At 36.8% G+C, this 22,600-nt stretch overlaps 3 protein-coding genes across 3 annotated transcripts; 2 read left to right on the top strand and 1 right to left on the bottom strand.

Annotated features, from left to right (window-relative positions):
* Window positions 1-11,143: 11,143 nt before the first annotated feature.
* On the bottom strand, window positions 11,144-15,847 carry nudt7 (nudix (nucleoside diphosphate linked moiety X)-type motif 7). The gene is made up of 3 exons (XM_063000020.1): window positions 15,629-15,847; window positions 13,741-13,899; window positions 11,144-12,961 (listed from the first exon to the last, which is right to left on the bottom strand). The coding sequence occupies exons 1-3, from the start codon at window positions 15,785-15,787 to the stop codon at window positions 12,611-12,613; spliced, it is 669 nt and encodes a 222-aa protein (XP_062856090.1). The 5' UTR covers window positions 15,788-15,847; the 3' UTR covers window positions 11,144-12,610.
* A 983-nt stretch (window positions 15,848-16,830) lies between these two features.
* Window positions 16,831-20,156, top strand: LOC134318724 (transmembrane emp24 domain-containing protein 6-like). Its single transcript, XM_062999655.1, has 4 exons — window positions 16,831-17,034; window positions 18,635-18,761; window positions 18,967-19,127; window positions 19,923-20,156. The coding sequence occupies exons 1-4, from the start codon at window positions 16,831-16,833 to the stop codon at window positions 20,154-20,156; spliced, it is 726 nt and encodes a 241-aa protein (XP_062855725.1).
* Window positions 20,157-20,556: 400 nt separating this feature from the next.
* Window positions 20,557-22,600, top strand: LOC134319034 (transmembrane emp24 domain-containing protein 6-like). The gene is made up of 4 exons (XM_063000018.1): window positions 20,557-20,760; window positions 21,466-21,592; window positions 21,809-21,963; window positions 22,379-22,600. The coding sequence occupies exons 1-4, from the start codon at window positions 20,557-20,559 to the stop codon at window positions 22,598-22,600; spliced, it is 708 nt and encodes a 235-aa protein (XP_062856088.1).

The raw sequence follows: 22,600 nt of genomic DNA, 5'->3' as shown, positions 1-22,600 counted from the left end.
ATCATAACACACATCAGCTGCTATTTAAACATGAATCAAATTCATCAATAAAATAATGATACACAAGTCAGCACAGAGCTACTGTATATGTGCAGAATAGGTGTGATGGGGTAAACAGTAAGGCAGACAGTAAGACAAATAGAAGCATTTAAGTGTACAGTGTACAGTGCATCAAAAATGGAAAAAAAAAAAAAAACACTAAAAAAATTACCTTTAACCAAAAAGATCTGTGCTTGTGTACTAATGGCTGTAAAACTAAACTGATGGTCCTATTATGTACACTGAAGTGCCAGATAAACCTGTACAACAGGGGGCCGTAGCAGCTGGTGGTGGCTCCATAATGGTATATGATTTGTTTAGCTGGCATTTCATGAACGTCTATAAACGTCTCTGACAGGTGAACGCTGTGTGCCTGCTTTATGACGAGTTACACCCATTTATGTCCTGCATTCATTCTGACAGGTTTGTCCTCTTTCAACAGGACAATGCACCACCAGATACGTCTAGAGACGCCAAATTACGGTTAGTGGAACACTCACAAAAGTCACCAGATTTTAACATTATCGGTCACATCTTGGATGCCATGCACAAATCAGATTACGATACCAACAAAACCAACAAATCATTAAACATGTAAACATTAGGGACAAAGGGTTTTATGAGTAAAATCTCTTTTTTTATTTAAAGTTTAAGTGAGCAATCAGGAACACAAACGTTTAGCTATGTCTTCCAGTTTCAGTTGGGTATAAATACACAGATCAGCCATAACATTAAAACCACCTCCTTGTTTCTACACTCACTGTCCATTTTATCAGCTCCACTTACCATATAGAAGCACTTTGTAGTTCTACAATTACTGACTGTAGTCCATTTGTTTCTCTGCATGCTTTGTTGTTCTTCAATGATCAGGACTCTTACAGAACCACTACAGAGCAGGTATTATTTGGGTGGTGGATCATTCTCAGCACTGCAGTGACACTGACATGGTGGTGGTGTGTTAGTGTGTGTTGTGCTGGTATGAGTGGATCAGACACAGCAGTGCCGCTGGAGTTTTTAAACACCTCACTGTCCCTGCTGGACTGAGAATAGTCCACCAACCAAAAATATCCAGCCAACAGCGCCTCGTGGGCAGCGTCCTGTGACCACTGATTAAGGACTAGAAGGTGACCACCTCAAACATCAGCAATAGATGAGCGATCGTCTCTGACTTTACATCTACAAGGTGAAACAACTAGATACGAGGGTCTAATAGAGTGGACAGTGAGTGGACACGGTATTTAAAACTCCAGCAGCGCTGCTGTGTCTGATCCACTCATACCAGCACAACACACACTAACACACCACCACCATGTCATTGTCACTGCAGTGCTGAAAATCATTCACCACCTAAATAATACCTGCTCTGTGGTGGTCCTGTGGGGGTCTTGACCTTTGAAGAAGCTAAAAAAGTATTTAGAGAAACAGATGGACTACAGTCAGTAATTGTAGAACTACAAAGTGTTTCTATATGGTATGGACTGTGAGTGTAGAAACAAGATGGTTTTAATGTTATGGCTGATCGGTGTATGTGCTAACACACAAGCCTTTCTCATCTCTTTCTCATCAATCACTATGAGAAAGAACAATGAATAAAGCAATTGTGTGACAAAAGGTTGCTGAGCTGCACAAATAAGGAAAAGGCTAAAATTGCTAAACTGAAACGTAACTGGGCTTGCTCTTTTCCAAGGTCCAGGACATCTTGTATGAATACATGGTATCACAGGATGTATCAAGTACCAGTAGATATTAAATAAAACAGCTTCTAGTTGCCATGTTTTCTAAGTGACATTAAAATGCATTTACAGTTCAACTCAATTTTTAAATCATTAAAATTGATACTCAAATGAACTTTAACAATGTATTTTTAAAAACATGATGAAATTGAGAAGTGAGAAGAAACAAGAGTACTTTGCTGGCAATGGCACTGTCCTGTCCTTGTCTTGTTTATTATTATTTTACTATTTATTAGTTGTATGGTACAGTCTGAGTCTTTGTCTTGCCTTGTCTCAACTGATAAACTTTATAGCATAAGATGAGATTGCAGCACCTACCCCCCCCCCCCCCCCCCCCCTTTTCTGTCAATCTTTTTGAGTTCATCCTCTTAGATGCCTCTTTTTCAAATGTAACAAAGTGAATAGAAGAAACATCAAACTAAAAATCTGAATACCAAATGATTTTGACTAAAATTTATGTAATTCAGTATCCAAGCTGTGCATACAAATGACTGTATCTCATTCAGATGAAAGCAATGTATTCAGACAGACGCACCTTAATCTGACCACTCACTAAAATTTGAAGAAAGATAAACAATGTGGAACTAAACAAAGGCACTAATGAGGAAAACGAAACGATTATTTTTTCTAAGATGCAAGAAAACACAGGAACATTAAAAATCAGCATGATCAATGGAAATGTTTCAAAACCTGTTTAAAGGCAAAATAGACTAATTGGTAAAAACAAGGTATTTACCAGCCACACATGCACAATCTTTGTCATACACACAACCATTGAATGCAGTAATGTTAATAACAAGTTCAGTTTCCTCCAGCAATTGGTTTCCACTCCTTTTTGGGCACCTGGCAACCACAGAGAAGAAAAAGAACTCAGGTGTTAATTAAGACACCCAGCTGAGGCAGAATAAAAAGAGGGTAGCAACAGACATCTGTCAGGTCACCTAGAAACCCGGTATTATTAGTGCTCTTGTGTAAGTGCTGTTGACTCATTTTGCTTTTGTGGTAATGGATACAGTCTTAAATTGTTTATCTTTTCATTCTTTACTGTATTAATCTTTTAATGCATATACATTGTCTTGACAGAGTGAGTCATGACACAGTACAGTACAATAATGCTCTGCGTTATCAGGAAGACTAATGAGTTTGCTTATCGCAACACAATATTATAAGCAAAAATATTACAAAAAGTCCATGAACAAGAATATGCATGATGTGTACTTTAACTGGGGTGCAACCAGTAAAAATATGTTGTGTGAGGAATACTGTAATAAAGTATAAGCACCAACAGTGTTAAATGACATTATGTAACTTTTTAAACCAACAAATTTAATAACTACAGTATATCAGTGCAAATGTAAGTGAAAATTCTTGACTCAGCATGTTATGTCTGTTAACAGTCCATTAAGTCACGTTTGGTTTCTTTTTGCCAATAATGTCTGTGTTTCCATCATTCATTCAATAAAAAAGTTAGTATTAGTTTAGAAATCACTGCAATCCTAAAACTGCCCTGGCATACATGACTTTTACATGTGTGTAAACTAACAACAACAAAAACATAATCACTATTTTGCAGTCAGGTTAATTAAAGATACTAAAGTCCACCCTAAGTATACATGTGTGTGTTTGCCCTATGTTAGACTGACAACCTCTCTGGGGTATTTCCTGCCTTTTCCCTAGTGAACTGTACCCACCGTGACCCTAAATAGGTAGGGCAGTGGTAAAACAGACAATGACTGAATGAATGAATATTTATTAGGGGTACATCAATAGTTTAACAAAACAGCAGCATAGTGTTAGACCTATTAACATTATAATAACTATTATTAATCATATATTTACTGTGATCAAAGATCCTTTAAAAATATTAAAAGTGCAGTTGTACTGAAAGTAAAAAGCACCCACACAGCGAAATCTCATCAAATGACCAAGTGGTATCAGGCTGTACTTCCACCCACGCATGCCAGATGAATATACAATCTGCCTTGCAAATTGCAAATTGCAAAAAAAATTACTTGCTTAACGCATTGTAGCAGGCCTTCTCATGTGGGCTAAGGTGTATAAATTACAGATGGTATGAAACAGCATTGAAACTGCTCCAAAACAGCCTTTAAAAAGTGAAAACTTTAGTAAGATGTGCCAAAGAACTGTGTGGTTCATCAACAGTGAATCAGATGGAAACAATGTATTGAGTTTTGTGGATAAGCTGACAGATGTCAGAAATATACAGCTGTATATTTAAAAACAATGTACCTCAAAGAAAGATTGGAAGGGATTTGCATATCTCCCTCTACAGTGCATAATGTTATTAAATGATTCAAGGAATCGGGAGGAATTTCAGTGCGTAAAGGCCAAGGGCGCAATCTTAAGCTGAATGCCTGTGATCTTTGATCCCTTAGGTGGCACTGTCCGTGGTGTATCTTACCTTTCACCTAGTGAATCGTACCCACTGCAACCCTGAATGTGACAAAGTTGTGCTAAAACAGACAATGAAGGAATAAATCATTTTATGCACCTAGCGATGGGTGTGGCTAAAACATCTTGGGTTGATACTTAAAAATGCTGTTCATGTTATTGATATAGTCAAACAGCAGTGACATGGCATGTTTAAACCCCATAATGGATGTAAATAATGGTTTAAAATAGTGTTTAAATAGTCTTTCTTTGTGCTTGTAAAAAACTGTCATCTTTTACCCCTTTAGTTTTAATAATTAATGTAACAATTCATAACTACAATATACATACTACATCAGGTACTGTGAAATATACAGCTGCAAAAAATGTGAATTAAAATGTGAATTACATGGATTAGCACTGTTCATGTCTTTGTTTGAGTGTTGAGTCAACTTTAGGGCAATAGTCAAGTCAAATTTATTTGTATAATACGCTTTTTACAATAAACATTGTCTCATAGCAACTTTACAGAATCCAGGACCAACAGACCAAAAACCCTTGTTGAGCAAGCCAAGGGCGACAGTGACAAGGAAAAATTTGCACTTTTACACAGTATCCCAATTCGTTTAAGGGCCAGGTTAAAAAAAGACCTAGTCCTAGGGAGAGAAGCAAGAGTACAAAAGAGAATTTGGCATGTCCTATTGTGGGCTGACACCAGATCTTCCCAGCTTTATGCCTCTACAGTTCTTCTTGAAATAAGCTTCAAAATTTGTTTTCATTTGGGCCTTTGTACATATCTGACCAGAGAGTAAGTACTCCAATAAATCTAAAGAAGGGATTTTATGTTGTAGCAGAGTTAAAAAAGGCATCAGACCTTTAGCAGTCACTACCCCTTATTTTTTACCTAGATTACCACTGTGCTCCAGAATGAAGTTCTAGTTTATCTGCTGCCCTGTTGTATAATACATAAATGTTTAAGCATAATTTTATCTGTGAATATGTTCAGTAGTGTTCATTGCTTTAAAAACATTAAACAATTATCTTAACACTGTTAAATGCTTTCAGATCTGCACAAAGAAACACCTGTGGATATGTGCTTTGCTAAATCTTTTCCTCTTTATGTTTAATTCTCATTCATTTTAAAATGGTATTTCAGTGGCATATTCTCTCAGACTATCTACATTCTTTCTTGGCACTCAGTTTGCCCTTTGCTTATTTTTTCCCAGCAATAGCATCCTTAGGGAACGCAGTGAAGTGTTTACAGTTGTAGTTAGAATTTTACAAAAATCCCTTTCAGTACCATATTTCTCATGTTCCTATATGTAATATTGACCTTGAGAAAAAGAGGAAACATCCAAATGGTTCTAACAAAGAAACAATTGACACCTTTGTTGCACTAATAATAGGTAACAGACATTTTTCAGTAGAGATGCCATGGGACCTCATGTGTGAAATGGCTTCAAAGGCATTTGGCAAAAAAGATGAGCCCTCGGCCTGCTAGAACCAGATAATGAGATAAATCTTGGCAAGATGTGCGTTTGGTCTTAGGACAAGTACATCTTTATAGTGTAACAGTGCCTACAATGTTACTACAAGATTGTGATGCTCTCCTCTAGGATTGATGTAAGGCATACTTGTATGTACATTTTTGCGAGGATTCTTAAGCTAAACTGTCGCTAATTCACAACCCCAAATCAGAAAAAGTTGGGACAGTAAGAAAAATGCAAATAAAATAAAAATGCATTGTTCCTTACAATTACTTATGTTTATTTGATTGCAGACAGTTTAAATCCAAGATATTTCATGGTTTGTCTGCTCAACTTCATTTAATTTGTTAATATACCTCCATTCCTGCATTTCACCTGCAACACATTTCACATTTGGAACAGGGACAATTTAGGGCTAGTAATGTGAAAAACTAAATAATGATGTGATTACAAACTGGTGATGTCAACAGGTGATTGTAATCATGGTTTGGTACAAAAGCAGCATCCAGGAAAGGCTGAGTCTTTGATGAGCAAAGATGGCCAGTGGATCTCCAGTTTGTCAACAAATGTACCTTAAAGAAAGATTGGAAAGGATTTGCATTTTCCTCCCTCTACAGTGCATAATATCATTAAACAATTCAGGGACTCGGAAGGATTTCAGTGCGAGGGCACAAGCTTAAGCTGGATGCCCTTGATTTTCGATCCCTCAGACGGCACTGTCCGTGGTGTATTCTACCTTTCGCCTAGTGAATCGTACCCACTGCAACCCTGAATGGGACAAAGTTGTGCTAAAACAGACAATGAATGAATAAATAATTGTATGCACCTAGCGATGGGTGTGGCTAAAACACCTGAGGTTGATACTTAAAATGCTGTTCATGTTATTATTATAGTCAAATAGCAGTGGCATGGCATGTTTGAACCCCATAATGGATGTAAATATTGGTTTAAAAGAATGTTTTAGAATAATAATAAAAATAATAGTCTTTCTTCGTGCTCATAAAACTGCCATCTTTCACCCCTTAGTTTTAACAATTAATGCAACAATTCATTACTACAATATAAATACTATATCAGGTACTGTGAAAACCATATTCAAATTCATATTAACATTTATTCCTGTTAGCAATGCAATACAAAGCAGGGAAAGCAGAAGTACATCCACATTTCCCTTATCCGAAAGAATGACCTGATTTGCCAGTTAATTTACTGTGTCAGATTTCACCAAGTCATGTTTTGACTCTGAAGCCATGTTTGCTTACAACGAGATAACTGTTCACCCAAACATTTTACAGAAAAATGTCATATCTGACGTATCTGTCATAACTATTCAATTGGCAAAAGGGCTGTTTTCCGACTGGCCCAAAAGCATAGTAAAATTCTCACAGTAGCCAGTCAGCTGCATGAAAAAACTATTTATATTGGCTTTAAAAACAGTTAAGCCCAAATTCTCTGTGCCGCCAACAGACCTACACTCACTCACACAGATTCTTCTGGTGTTAATCTAAAAAATACATCATTATTATTATTATCAACAACGACAACAATAATAAACCTTAGTTGCTTCCCTTATCGTGTGTGATAGGGCTGACCTCACTCATCCTTGTGCCAGTGGTAGACTTTGGCGATCCATGTTGAATATGTTTGATTGATATGTTAAATCCACTCAAGTGCGCAACGTCATCTTCGAATGTCACGACATGCAGTTTGGACTCCCTGAAGCTTGGTGGTGCCCCTCATCTTTCCCTCTGTGTAAACTAGCGTCCTCCTCAGACAATCCTAGCTTGTCCACCCGCTGCTGTAACAGTCAAAAGTGTGCTGTAGGTTCTTCCATCGCTCTTCCTGTCTGGTGGCTTCTCGCTTTATTCACTTAGCCCTGGCAGCTTGGTTCTCCATGAACCTCTGGAGCATCTCCATCAGTTCTTTCTGTCATATTCTCTCCTGCTTTGGCTGTTCCTGTTGTCTATATTGCCTTACTGGTACTGGAACCTGTGCCTGAGCTGTCAGCCACACTTCGACTCCTCTGGATCATACCACCTATCTTTCACATTTCCAAGCACCCAACAAAAACAGATTCTCATTGTACTCAAAAAATACTTATATCTAGGTCTAATCTGAAGAAGGATATATCGCAAATAAAATGGGAATCACTGCTTCACCAGCTCTGACAGACTGGCCTTTAGCTGAACCCTTTAGCAATACATCTGCTCTGGGTCACTGTCTGCCATCACTTAGATGGCTATCTATAAACACAATCAAACACAAGATGATACTGACAACAGACAGGCATGCAGTTAAAACTAAAAATAGAATCATTTTCGACATCTCTCTGTAATATACGTTCGTGGTGTCAGAGTAGATTTATGGATTGTTATCTAGCATGAGATATTATTAAAACAAACTGATATGCTAAAGCCCTTTTAGAATGGAATTGCTGTGGGCTGACTGTGGGCTAAAATGTTCCAGTAGTATAATATGCCCAGAATTTCACAAGGGAACAAGACAGATTATAAACAATAACCATAAAACAAGCCACGTAGATTTTAATGGGGCTTGTGCAAAGACTGTACAGTATTATTATTATTTACACATTACTTTAACGTTTAAAGATGTGTGCTTATATATGTTGTAACTTGTTGAGGTGCAAAGTGCAGAATACCAACTAAATTAAAAATTAAAAATGGATAACTTAGTAACAGAGAAACCAAAGAGATATTCCCCATGCTAGGAATTGGTCAATATTTACCATCTGCAGATATGACTGGTATCGCACTGCATTTCTGTGGAACTAATAAAACAAGCTAGTAAAAGTTTAAATGAGGTTAAATATATATACTCGGTAAAACAATGAGGCAGTTCAAAGGTGCAGCTGTTAACACAATTTCCTGAATTCGGTAGTAACATAAGCCCAATTTCCTTAAGTCTCAAAAACACCTCTAGCACAGGAAATTTAAAATAAGCTTTAAATTGTCACAATAAAGATGTGCTTTTCTCATGCAATATCAAAACGATTATAGAAGTGAAGCGAAATATAACACTGAATCATTAAAAGAATATAATAAAATAATATAGATGTACTGTATATAAACATATACATTTACATACAGATTCCAGATTCAACAGGCTTTGTCATTTCAGCAGCATACAAGTACATACTAAAACAAAACTAGTTCCTCCAGGATCATTGTGCAACACAACACAAGTGCAAACATTCAATACAACATACACAGTAAAAAATTTAATAGCGTTATAAAGACAAAGAACTTGAGTAAATACAAGGAACATTTTCGGACCTATGCACAGCTGACTATTATGTCTGGGTGTCTACACATGCATGACTTTCTGGAAGTGGCTAAAGCACTGTAATGGACTGGAACCCTGGGGCGGCACGGTGGCTAAGTGGTTAGAACTGTTGCCTCACAGCAAGAAGGTCCTGGGTTTGATCCCCAGGTGGGGCGGTCCTGGTCCTTTCTGTGTGGAGTTTGCATGTTCTCCCCGTTCCTGCATGGGTTTTCTCAGAGAGCTCTGATTTCCTCCCACAGTTTAAAGACATGCAAGTGAGGAGAATTGGAGACACCAAATTGTCCAAGACGAGTAACTACTGTTTCTGTCATGAATGTAACCAAAAGTGTAAAACATGAAGTTAAAATCCTAATAAACAAACAAACTGGCACCCTGTTCAGCATATTCCTAACTTGCTGTGTTTTCTGGTGGTTAGGGGTAAACACCTTTGAAATGAACTGGAACATTAATTGCGGCTTTCTTGTCCAACATCAGTCTCTATATATAATGCTATTCTGGATGTTTCATCAACACCCAAATAATGCTTAAAAGGGAAACGACACACACATATACTATATACTTATTTTACACAAACAAAAACATGGCTTAAATTTACACAGAGTAATCAACTGTAATGAACAGATGATGTTACTTGCTTGTATGCTTGTAAAGAAAAAAATATATAAATACTATGAAAAAGACAGTATGCTACCTTTACAAATGTATGTGAGGTTAATGAGATTACTGCAGCATTGAAAAACTAGCCCATTTCACTTAGCCTAACTGCAGCATTAAAACATCATGACACAATGTAATCATGTTTTAAGACATCTGTGTATGCTATTTTGTTACATTTTAATACAAACATTTTGGGGATTGGGAGTGAGCGTGGGGGGTTTAATCTACAATGGCCAAAACACAAACAGCATTTTCAATTGTATCTGTTCCAGGGTGATCTAGTCCCTAAACAGACAGTGCAGGCAGTCGTCCCACAAAACAACTTAACAATTGGCTATTATGGTTTGCTAAAACTGTTATTAGTTCATATCAAATGAATAAATAATTACATACTAAAATGTGGGTTATTAATAAAAGACTTTAAATAGTTTTTTGTACTTTTTCCACCCAAATTACAATCTAGCATACTCCAGGTACCTTCACTGCTGCTTATCCAGCAGCCTAGCACACACATTATAATTATTACTGAGTTTATAATGAAGTAAGGTAGTTTCTTAAACAGTAATCTGAATTAACTCAATTTACATGCATCTGGCTTAGCATATACATTTCTCATATTAGCTGTAATTCATTACATTATTATATTTTTCACCTACCACTTTATCTTGGTCATGGTGGGCTTGGTACTTTGCCGAAAATCAGACTCGGGGAGAACGTGCCAAACTTTACAAAGGCCGGAGACAAGGAGTAAACCAGTGTTTTCAAGATCCATGCTGCAACCACTCTTCCAGTTAGGACAGAGTACTGTCCTGATACTAGGGTTTTAAGTTGATTTGGTTGTGACATATTTTACCTCCTGGAAGCCTGCATTAGACATTATCCGTCACTATGAGACCAGCTATTCCTCCCTGGTGTCCATATTATTAATAGCCTGTTTATCAAAATGATCAGTAATTAAATGAAATAAACCAGCAGGCGTTTACTCCTTCATTTTTACACCCTCTAGTGGTGAAAAACACCATTTACAAACCTTTAGGGTACACTACTACAATCCATTAATTTTGGGATAAATAAACATAGTGCATTAAAATGCCCAAGGTTTGTTTATTATTAGAAACCTAATGATTCACTGAGCTACTGCTGTGGTGCTATGGACTGATTCCATAGCACCACACTGAACAGTTCATTGAACGCTTGCTGCTGAGACAAGCTTTCAGTCTAATGATGCAGAGACAGGCTGGTTGGAGTCCACCTGCTCCTAACACTACAGGACACCACGTTTAGACAACAAAGCATTGTAGTGGCCCAACAAATGCCTCCCAAACGTACTGTAAAGCAACCCAGCAAGTCAATTCCAGTCTGAAATACAAAAATATATATATTTTGACAAATATGTAAACAAACAAGCGCATCTTTATATTAAAAAAATCCTATTTATTCAACTCCTGTTCCTATTCTTGAATCAAATTTGCAAATCCAGTTTTTCCCAGGAGAAAGCAATCCAATATCCACAAATAAAAGCTGACAAATCTATTGCAGGAATGACATTTGTATTTATTTATTTATTAGTTTAGGATTTTAACACTTTTATACACTTTGGTTCATTTATGACAGGACAGGTTACACAGGATTCATCAGTTCAAGTTCAGAGTCAAACACTATTACTGACAATTTTGTGACTCTAATCTCACAGAGGAACACAGACACAGGGAAAACATGCAAACTTTACACAGAAAGGACCTGGATTGCTCCACCTGGGAATGGAACCCAGGACCTTCTTACTGTAAAGTGACAATGCTACCCACTGCACCACCTGGATGCCATTAGTTTGACCAGCTGGATTTGTATTGAATATTTAAATTACATACATATGTATCCATTTATTTTAAATCAACTTTCTTTTTTATGAGTTTTTTTAAAACTATAAACATAAAATAGCAAATAAAGCAATGTGAGACAATCTGTACCTTATTTGAACTTAGAGTCAATACAGATAGATTGGCTGCTTTAAACCTCTAGGTACAAGTGAATAAATGTCCATGACATGCTGCCTTGCAATGGATTGGCAACTTGTTCAGGGTGTATACCCACTTTTCATCCAGTATTGTGCTGGACCCATGGAGGTCTTGACCATGATGAAACAGTTAGTACAAATTAACAGTAGCAAAAAAAAAAGACTTTTTATTTAAAACTTTAACAACTATCTTGCTACACAGTGTCATGTGTAACACATTCTTTTTGTAACCTTGAACAGTACAAGCGCAGTAATGTGTTTTTATCATTTTTATTCCATCTTTTCTCTAACCAGTTAGAGTGTATCTCAAGATTAACAAAAAAAAAAAACACTAATCAGGGCACAGCTGTGTCATCTTGGGGATACACTTTGGGTTTTCCATAAACTAATAACATATACCAGTACCAGTTTAGCAGCGGACCCCCTTTTTGTATGATTATGTAAGAAAATGACTAAGTAGTTGTATGATTTTTACAAATTTACAGTTGTTTTAGAATACCAAAATGTTCAGGCTTTTTAAATGCTTTGGGGCTACTTGCACCCTCTAACAGTATGTGTCCATTTGTATTTTCTCTTGCTTATCTTAAAGCCGGCAGCTGATTGGTTTCAAGCAACTGGGTGTGATCGTTCTCACTTCGATGTGACTGTTAAATCTGATCTGAGGCCCTGTCTGAATAGGATTACTTTTTGAATAAGTATTTGAATAAGTGCAGAAAATATGAATGATTTGTTAATTAAATTTTTGAATAAGCCAGCATTTTGGAAAATAGGCATTTTACAGTATTAGGTGTTTAAGTATTATGGTCTATAATTAGTGTCTTGTTTCATAAAAATTAGCAAAAGAAGTTAAAACCACCTGTAACATGACGGCGACCTTGACTGAATCAATGCCAAGTGCCCCCAACCTAGCACCTATATGCCAAATGCATATCAGGAAACGTTTTCCATTCACATCCATGTTAACCTCTCTCTGAAACTGAAACCTATTATAACTTGCTTAACCTGCGTTCAAGCAGACGCCGAGCAGCAACAAGTGGATTTTCCACGTCAAATCCTACTTCAAACTCTGGTCTCCGCTCAAAGATAAGAACAGCCAGTAGTACAATTAGAAAAGCTGTTAGTCCCCAAATGTGATAAATCTTGTCTGTATCAGGATCAGTATAGAAGAAACTATGTGTAAGAAAGTCAGTGTTGGGTACTGTGTAAGCCGTATGGTCAGCTTCCTTCATAAAGAACTCCAAAGGGACAGAGAACACATCGCTCACTTCATCTGGGTTAGGATGGGCTTGGAAGAATTCACTGATGAAACTCACCACTGGGGTCACCAAAAGGCCTCTCTAAAAAATACAGAAATAAAGTGTTTATCAAGTAGTACAAGTGGTATGTACAAAATACATAGATATGCACACATCCAATAGCAGTAAAACTATTAAAGTGACATCTAACGTGGACTTAAGTGTAAATGTTTGACTAAGGATCAAAATAATACTACCTACTAGCTTTTTGCAAACACAGATTTGCTACTGTAAGCCATGTCTGCCATAAATGAACACTGGATGTGCTGTATGCAAATAGGCATATGATTATAGACACCCAAAGGCATAGTGCTTGTACATTTGTGTAATATTCTTGCACAACCTCTTGAACTCTGTGGTTACATTATTATGGACTAGACATTTAAACTCAGCTGTCTCCTGTTCAAAAGTATGTGGATACTTCTTAATTATAATTCCAGTAGTTTAGCCACACCCATTGCTAACAGCTGTTTCAATTCCATCTTTGTGGCAGCAGTTTGCTAAAGGCCCTTTACAGAATGACTGTGTCCCTGTGCACAAAGTCAGTTTTATTGATCAGGTTTGATGAGTTGTGGAGAAACTAAGATCCAACAAAGCAGAATTTTTATGAACTGACTTGCTCGACGGGTGGCAACCCCACTTACTAGAAGCATTGTTTGATCTTGTACTTTTGCCCACATGATGTATATTTGTAAAAAAAAAATGCCTTTGGTTAGTACAGAGACAGTCTGTGTACAGTTGTAAAACTATACAAGGCAAACATTTTTACATGTCAAAACCTCAGGCAGAACTTGACAATAGGTAAATTGTACACAGTGTACCTGGTTAATAACTGGACAGAATCTGCAAACCACTTCTACTGTTTGGGGAGGAAGGCAGATCTCCTCCTCTGCCTCCCTCAAGGCTGTGTGTATCTCATCTTGATCCTTTGGGTCAGATTTACCCCCAGGAAAACATACCTCTCCTGCATTGTGTTTGAGCTGAGAAAGGAAAGAGATGCAAGAGAGCTTTTAATTATAATAGTGGACAATTGCTACTACAAAGAATGCAAAACCTGCTTATTTAAAACAGAGGAAAATGTTGTTGCTTATTTCTGTGAATAGATATTAGAAACAGATGACTTAAGCTTTTAACATGAGCCAGACCTGAGAAAATGTTTTTCAAAATACAAAGTTTAATTTACAACTGCAACTCAAAAAGTTGGGACAGTAGTAAAAATGTAAATAAAAAGCAAAAGTACTGACCTGTATAGTTAATAAAACAGTACAAAGACAATATTTTTGTTTACCACTGTTACATCACCTTTCCTTTTAACCTTCTGTAATCGTTTAGGGAAACTAATTGTTTTTTTCCCAATCCTTGCTTGATATAATACTGCTCAATAGACCAGTGTTTCTATTGTAATATATTGTGTTTTATAATGTACCACGCTAGCCTACAATCAATTCACACTGTATCCAGCCTGCATAATGTGGCTTGCCATTGTCTTGCTGAAACAAGCAGGGAAGTCCTTGAAAAAATGTTCCACTCAGTAGTAATTGAGCATTTACAGATGTGCATGTTACCAATGCCACTGGAACCAACACACTAGAGCTAGGCGGTTCCTGAATCACCTGGGTTAATGATTCGAATCTTCGTACTGAATCAGGACTCACGAGTGCGAGGTCCCAATTAACCCGGATCCTATGAGTCCTCTGATTGGCTGCAGCTAAGTACACAAGGCGAGTGAGCAGACTCACCGGAAACACGGCGGACTGTGATTTGGCTGAACTGACTTCACTCCAGTCTGTGCATCTAAGTAATAAGTTAAATATTTCAATAAACAAATGGTTAAACACACTGGTGTTTGTTATGTGGCAGATTTTATGCACATGCTATTATTATTATTATCGGCAGTAGTGGTATAGATTAGTAATGCAAATATAGTTATATTATCATTAAAATGCAAATGCTTACAGGCTACTTTAGGACTGTACCACTTAAGGAGTATCATAGCCCTTCCCCATGGTAATTTATTGACTGTTTGTTTTGGTGCCACTGTGGCTGCCTGACTGGGTCAATTTACAATGGCAATTTGTTGTTGACCATCCCCCTTGAACCCTTGATCCATTAATGTACCCATCTGATTGGTAGGTGAGTCCACCCCCCTCTCCCCTATGTCCTTGTCCATATCCCCCATGATCAAGATTCCACTTAGAAAAAAGTGTCAACTTGTCACTGACAAGAGAAGTGTGCGGTGCCAAGAGAATTAAGAGAGAAGTATTTATTTACAGAAGATGAGTGGACGGAAGACAAGTGATATTTGGATGCATTTTCATGCAGTAAATCAAAGTACAACTGTGAACCGGATCACATTACTTGAGTGACTCAGATTAACCCGAGTCCATAAAATGAACCGAATTTACCACCACTAACACACTCCCATATTACAAACACTGGCTTTTGAACTTTGCTCTGGTAAAGATCTGGATGGTTCTTTGCCTTGTTATATGCATCACAATTTGCATAGTAGTCTTAACATGCATTTGGAATCGTAAACTGTGTTTACTAATAAATATTACCCCAATAATATAAGTCCATGTGGTTATATTAATTACAGAAGCAAGTCAGTTTTTAATGCAGTGGCATTTGAGGGATCATAAGTCACAAGCATTTACACCCATTTATTTTACCTTGCAACTGTGTATTGAGAAATATGAAAGTTCACACCTTTATAGACCTCACAGTCAGTAATACATGTAATCTTCCTTCTTTAATGAACAGTGGAATAAGTACTGAGGCTTTCGGAAGAGCAGACAGATGAGAAAACTCTCCTCCAGTGTCGTGTTTCATTAAGCGCTCTATAATCTTTTTCTTAAGCTCCATCATACATACTCAGTCATCTGCTGTTACAGGGCATTCCAGCCAAAACCTCCCTTACTAAACCAGCCGACATGGACTTTCACAGCTAGCATAGCAAAACCACATATAAATGCACTATGTCCGCTTTCGTGGGTGGTCAGCATATTTATATGTGGGCGTGGTTAAGAGTGCGTCTTGTATGAATGTAATTGGTTGACAGGACCGTAGGCTCCTCCTTCCACGCCACTCACGGATCGACGCAGCCGCCATGTTTGGAAGGTCGAGATCCCTACACACACTCAGGAAAAATAATAAATAAATATCTCCTAAATAATATCGCCTTTAAATAGCAAACATTTTCAATCAGATTTACACGTGGACTTGTAAAAGCACGTTATGTACATAGAAGTGTCCGGACTAGGCTTTTCTCTGTGGTTCATTATGAATGTAAAACCTGAACAATAAAAAAAAGACATAAATCAATGCCTTTAAACCTTGGTGCTGGTGAATACTTTACACAACTGTCTTCCGTTCGTAATAATGTGTTCCTAAAATAACTTACTATGTAACTAAGTAATTTAGTTTTGGGGCAGCAAACCAATTGGAAATTCTGTGTTTTACATTTTATTATGTTAAAATAATCTCAGTGTTCCCAAAATGTTCACACATCTGTGCAAATTGCAGCTGCACACCCATGTTACCCAGGCCAAACCATGACAGACCCTGGCTTTTTTATTTTTATTTAATGCTGACACAAGTCTGAATGATCCATTTCTCCAATGACCTGAAGAACACAAAATCCACATCTAGAAATTAAATGCAAAAAATGAATTTGAGTTGTATGAGTATTATTTTCAGCATGGGGGAGGGTATTGTGGCTAGATGTGGAAGCACCTGGGACCAAACTTACATTTTCCCACCTACACAGACTGGAAACACCTTGAGAATCAAATGCCAGAGTTAATAATTTGCCACATTTTAACATAGAGTTGCCACCTCAAAAAACCACCTCAAAAAATCTTGCTAATAAACTCACTAGTCACCTCTGACTACTCTCTGTGTAGATTATAATGTCATTAAGTGTTGTTCTCCTATTGCTGATTTTAGGATGGGATTGTGGAAAAGCTGTGAAAGACCTGCAGCCTGACACTACTGACCAGGACCTTTTCTGGGGAGCGGACCAATATGACTTTGCAATTGTGCTGCCTGCTTCAGGTCTTGAGTGCTTCTGGCATTTTGCTCATCATGGTGAACAATTCTATCTCAACTTTATGGTAATTTATGGCTATGACTAAATAGACTGTGTTGTGTACTTGCTTGTTATGCATTCATAAATATACATGTTCTGTTGCTTCAGTTATAGTATGGTATGTAAAAAGCTGAAAATGCACTGGTGCTGAAATTATTTTTTCAGTGGTTGGTGCAAAATAGGTTTATAATTGTAACATTCATTTCATGTAATTTATTTTAAAATCCATATGAATGTTAAGTGTGGAAGGTCAAAATTGTTTAAATGTAATTTGATTGGATTAAACTAGGTTAAATTAAATTGTTTTTAATTTTAATTGTTAATTAATTGTTTTACTGTGAAGGGCAACAGTTCCAAATTCAACACCAAGCTACTAATACTGGACCCAAGTGCAATGACAGAACAGAAACAGGAGAAATGAGAAGCCACAAACTCACTGAGTGACTTAATAAACAAATCCTTTCGCCCTAGGTAGGGGTGGGGTAGATCTACAGCTTGAGCTATCTGACAGCTTAAGGAAAAATAAAACACACCGGGTAGGACAAGAACAAACATGATCAAAAACAGCTGAGAGATTCCATTCAGTTTGCTGAAATGAAACATAAACTAAAGCTAGTAGGTAAGACCGCTAGGTCAAATTGCAACCAAAGCCAACAGCATTAGCTACTCTGTCCACCAATGAATCTTATAGACCAACACTTCTCCCTGAAGCCATGTCTATTAATGAAAATAGGAAGTGGTTTGATTACTGATCCTAATTTTAGAGATTACTTTCGGTTTAGATATTACTTCGGGTTTAAAGAGGTCTCTTTTAATAATATAGTGCACCACCAGTGATCTACATTACCGGCTGTGCCTAGCACCATGCAAATACTAAGCACAGAGCTAAATTCAGCTGTCATGTATTAAAAGTAATAGGTGCAAAAGCCTCTGAAACTTCTAGTTCTACTAGAAATGTACTATAGTAGTTATCCAGCACATGGCTTTTTGTTACGCTTGTCTGTTTCAGTACAGTTGGTTCATTCTGTATTAAAGTAATTGTTAGTATATTATTAAATATGACTATAAACTTCATGTGACAAATCATGGACACTTATAAGGCCACCATTAAAACATGACAAAAAAGATCATAACTTTACGACAGTTAAATCTCATTTAACTTAAATCAATTCGTATAATTTCAGTTAAAAAATCAGAATACATTACAGAATGTTTTATTCAATTACGAAAGATGAATTAATATTAATAATTAACCTAGATTTAAATGTACTAAAGCTAAAACATACAAAACAATATGAATGATTAAAAAAAAACTATTTATATACAAATGAAATATATACTAATTGTAATATTTAGGAACACACTCAGAGCTCCTAAGAAATTTGATTTATTCTATTCTGTCACCAGATACTTAACTAAATTCATACTCAAAACTTTAATGACACTGTCGCACTGGCACTTCTAGATTCCTTCTAGATTCAGCACTTCTAGAAATAGTGTCAGTGTTTTTTAAATGTTACTTTTTATGTTTAAATTCATTATAAAATATATAAAAAAGGATATGACATATTTAACCATATATCTACATTTTAAAGAATTCTGCCAAACCCTGATTACTGTTTTAGGTTCAGTGGGTGACTGGGGTGGGTGTTGACAGACACCTTTCAGTCACTGTCAATGCTCCGAGTGGCCTTATCATTGGCTCAGTGGACGACGCCACAGGAGAGATTTCCTTTACAGCTGGAGAGACTGGTGAGTCAAAACTAGTGTAGATTAAAGAAGGAGAAGCATTTGCTAACTTGCAGTTAATGCTTTTCGTGGCTTGGAGCTATTAATTGTGCTGTTGAAATGTTGAACAAGTCTTGCATTTGCATATTTAATTATCAATCCATTTATACATTAAACTTTCCATAAGTTCTTATTACTTCTTATTTATTTTCTATGTCTTTCGTTTTAGGTTTTTATCAGATGTGCTTTAGCAACTTCCACAATCGTTTTGGTAGCATGCAGATCTTCTTAAACTTCGGCGTGTACTACAAGGGTTCAGCAAACTCCAAGACGCAGAAGGTTGATGAGGAGCACAAGAAACAATTAAATAGCACACTTGCCACCATAGATGTAAGATTTTACTTGATTTAATAATTATAAAACATATATTATTAAATTGGACCATAGATTATACATACTGTACTCCTAATTATTCAATTCAGTTTGATACTTTTTTGATCAATGACTAGACTTTTGATATTGAATGCATCAATTTACACAATTATCACTGGGAAACTGCGAGGTGGCAGTCCATCGCAGGGCTTTGGCCACTGAGACCCCCCCTCCCCCGTTCCCAGACATAGCCAACCATGTCTGTATAGATGTCTGACTGGCCTATAGCACCACCAAGGTTTGAACCCCAATCTCAGCAGTGGTGGGTTGAATGGGTTGAATGGCACATAGCAAAAATGCATACAGCTAGCAGAGAGTCAACTTGCTGCTACACTATCTCACAAATTTGTGGAGCTTATGTGTATTTAATAATTTGATACAGATAGAATAGCCATTATTTGTCATATATACATATACATGTTTACAGTACAATGCTTACATAAATTGCCCAACAGTGGCTGCATGACAGAGCTGGAATTTATACTCTTAACCTATCAATTGACAGCCCAAAGCTCTACCCATTGGGCTACCACTGTCCCTAAACATATCACTTTATTGTATTGTATTGTATTGTATTTTTTTTTTTTGTATTTTAGGTATACATACTGTAATCCTAGTACTGGTGCTCTCATGTCCCTGTCTCAATGTTTATGCACCAGAAAAATAACCTGGTTGTGTTTTGTTATACTCTACCCCTGTATATGTAATGACAATAAGATGAATTAAACTGAATTGACTCAACTATTTGTGCAGGAAAGCTCTTACCGACTGGAGGTCTCTTCGTTCCACATGTGGCGTTACTATAACATTGAGCGCATGAGGAGAGGCTACGATTACTACCTTCTCCAATCCAACTCCAGTTACATCAGCACCTGGTCTGCTGTACAGAGCTTTGTTATACTTATGGCTGGATACCTGCAGCTCTTTTTTCTCAAGAGGCTTTTCAACACCAAGCCCAGCACAGAGACGGCCAAACCTTGCTGTTGAGCTGCTTCTTATGTATTATGGTGATCAGAAATGGCTGGAAATAGCTGTGGTTATGTACAATTGAATGATATTCCGATTGTTGCCATGTTTGTTCTTTCTATCATGTTTTTTCATTATTAAATGTGAATAAACAATGAAACTGTATAGTCTCTGATTACTGAGATATTTCTTTAACACGCTAAACATAACATTTTACATATATTTGGTTTATGATTTACACAAATCAGCAGAAAGGTAAGGCACTGAGGCAGGTTTAATGCTTATCTGTGTTGACAGAACTTTTCCGGGCATTTGACTGAGATATTTTACACCAATCAGAGTGTATGCTGCCCTATGTGCCCTTTAACTGCATGGCAGCAGCTAGATACCCTGTATGTGTAGGTTCACCTGAGTCTGAAATATGCACTGCATGTTTTTCTTAGTCCTCCTCATCCTTCCTGTTTTGGGACAGTGGGGCAAGGGCATCCCAAATGCCGGACTTGAGGAATCTGAGCTTTTTCATGGAGCAGATAACTATGACTTTGCCCTTCTGCTGTCTGGCACAGAATCACAGTGCTACTGGCACTTTGCTCGTCAGAATGGACGATTTTACCTGACTTACATGGTATGTTTGAATGTAACCCCAAAATTGTAACTGGATCTTTTTAATTTAAGATGCTTTATTTTGGGTTTCACAGAGTGTGTGTTTATGTTTCTTTAGTAATCAGATTTAAGAATGTAAATGTGCAGTAACCTTGACTTGATTTTTCTCTTTCTTATCAGAGTCACTGCTCCCTTTACTTATCGGTTACTTTACTTCTACATATTTAGCTTTTCGTGTATTAGACATTACATTTATTCTGTTTGTCTTTTTTATTTTCACTATATGGTCAAAAGTATGTGGACACCTCTCCTAAATATTAAAATTGCCAATCCCATTGCTAACAGATCTATATTTATATTTATATTTCCGTTTTCTAGCCTGACTGCCTCAGGAAGCTACATAGTTAGTTAAATGGGTCCATCTGTGTGCAATTAATGTGTCATATGATCTGATTTTTTTAACAGAAGAAACTTAACTTAAAAACATAATACATATAAGCCAAGAAGCAGCCAAAACAAGTATTTAATAAAGTTTTTATAATTCATTAAAAAAAAAAAGAAAACCTATATATTTATGGCACAAATGTGACTCAGTGACCTAGTAAAATAGGGGTCCTACTCATTATTTGTATAGTATATATATAGTATATATATATATATATATATGGTATGATGGCCAATATATATGATTTTGATGTTTTGACATCATTCTGTATTATGTGTCCAGGTTCAGTTTGTCTCTGGGATGATTGCAGACAGACACATTGGAGTCTCTCTTTTCTCCCCTGATGGAATCCTCCTTTCCTTAAATGATAATTCCAAGGGGCAGATAAACTTCCAAGTAAAGGAGACAGGTACAAAAAACCTCATTTAATGTGGTCATAGCTAAATGTATTTGGTTATAAATGTTCATCAAATTAATCCAAGCAATACTTAGGTAAGCTTGTCTTGTTGAAAATAACTAATGTGATTTCACTTATTGCTGTGATTAAAAGTCAGTTGCTGCAATGAATATATTTCCACCCCTGAAATTGCTCTCTCTTTATTTTGTCTCTATCCACAATTTTTAGGTTATTACCAGATGTGCTTTGCCAATTATCACAACCGTTTTAGTGATACTCGAGTCTTTCTGAACTTTGGGGTGTTTTACGAGGGGCTGGTTGAGACTGAGAAGGAAAATGAGATGAAGGAAAAGGATCTTAACAACACTCTTTCCAACATTAAGGTAAGTTTGAGGTAAATATGTGATGTAACTTAATAACTACTGCACTATTAATGAGTTGTAGATTGCAGTGTGAAATATTTAAGACATTAACGATCACAAACTGGGATTTGTATTTAAATTTCATTGCTAACTTTTGGAACAGTGTAGATAATTTACAATCCAAACAATTGAAGAAGGAGGGTCTTGCTCAAGGGCCCAGTAGTGACAAGCCAGCAATTATGGGTCTTGAACCATCATATTCCTAGTACTAGTTAAGTACCTAAACCACAGCTATCAATAAACTGAGTTTTAAGGTAATGTTCTAAATGAATGGAAAACAGTATTTTTTTATATTTTAAATATGCAAATAAAATCTAAAAATAGTTTTGCTTACTACTTTTTAAAGGCAGTTTACCTTTGATGTCTCTTTGCCCAGGATACTTCCAATAAGTTAAGGATTCAAATTCAACACATGTGGCACTTCTATAATGTGGCAAGAATGCATAGAGGGACTGATTTCTATCTGCTTCAGTCCAAGTACACCTATGTGAACACATGGTCTGCCATTCAGAGCTTCGTCATCATCATTTCTGGATACTTGCAGCTCTTCTTTCTCAAGAGGTTCTTCCAGGCAAACAGCAACCAGCCTCGCTGCTGA

The sequence above is a fragment of the Trichomycterus rosablanca genome, chromosome 8 (genome assembly GCF_030014385.1).
Source record: "Trichomycterus rosablanca isolate fTriRos1 chromosome 8, fTriRos1.hap1, whole genome shotgun sequence".
NCBI classification, from domain to species: domain Eukaryota; kingdom Metazoa; phylum Chordata; class Actinopteri; order Siluriformes; family Trichomycteridae; genus Trichomycterus; species Trichomycterus rosablanca.
Note: the sequence above shows the minus strand (reverse complement) of the source record. Positions and strands in the feature narration are given on the sequence as shown.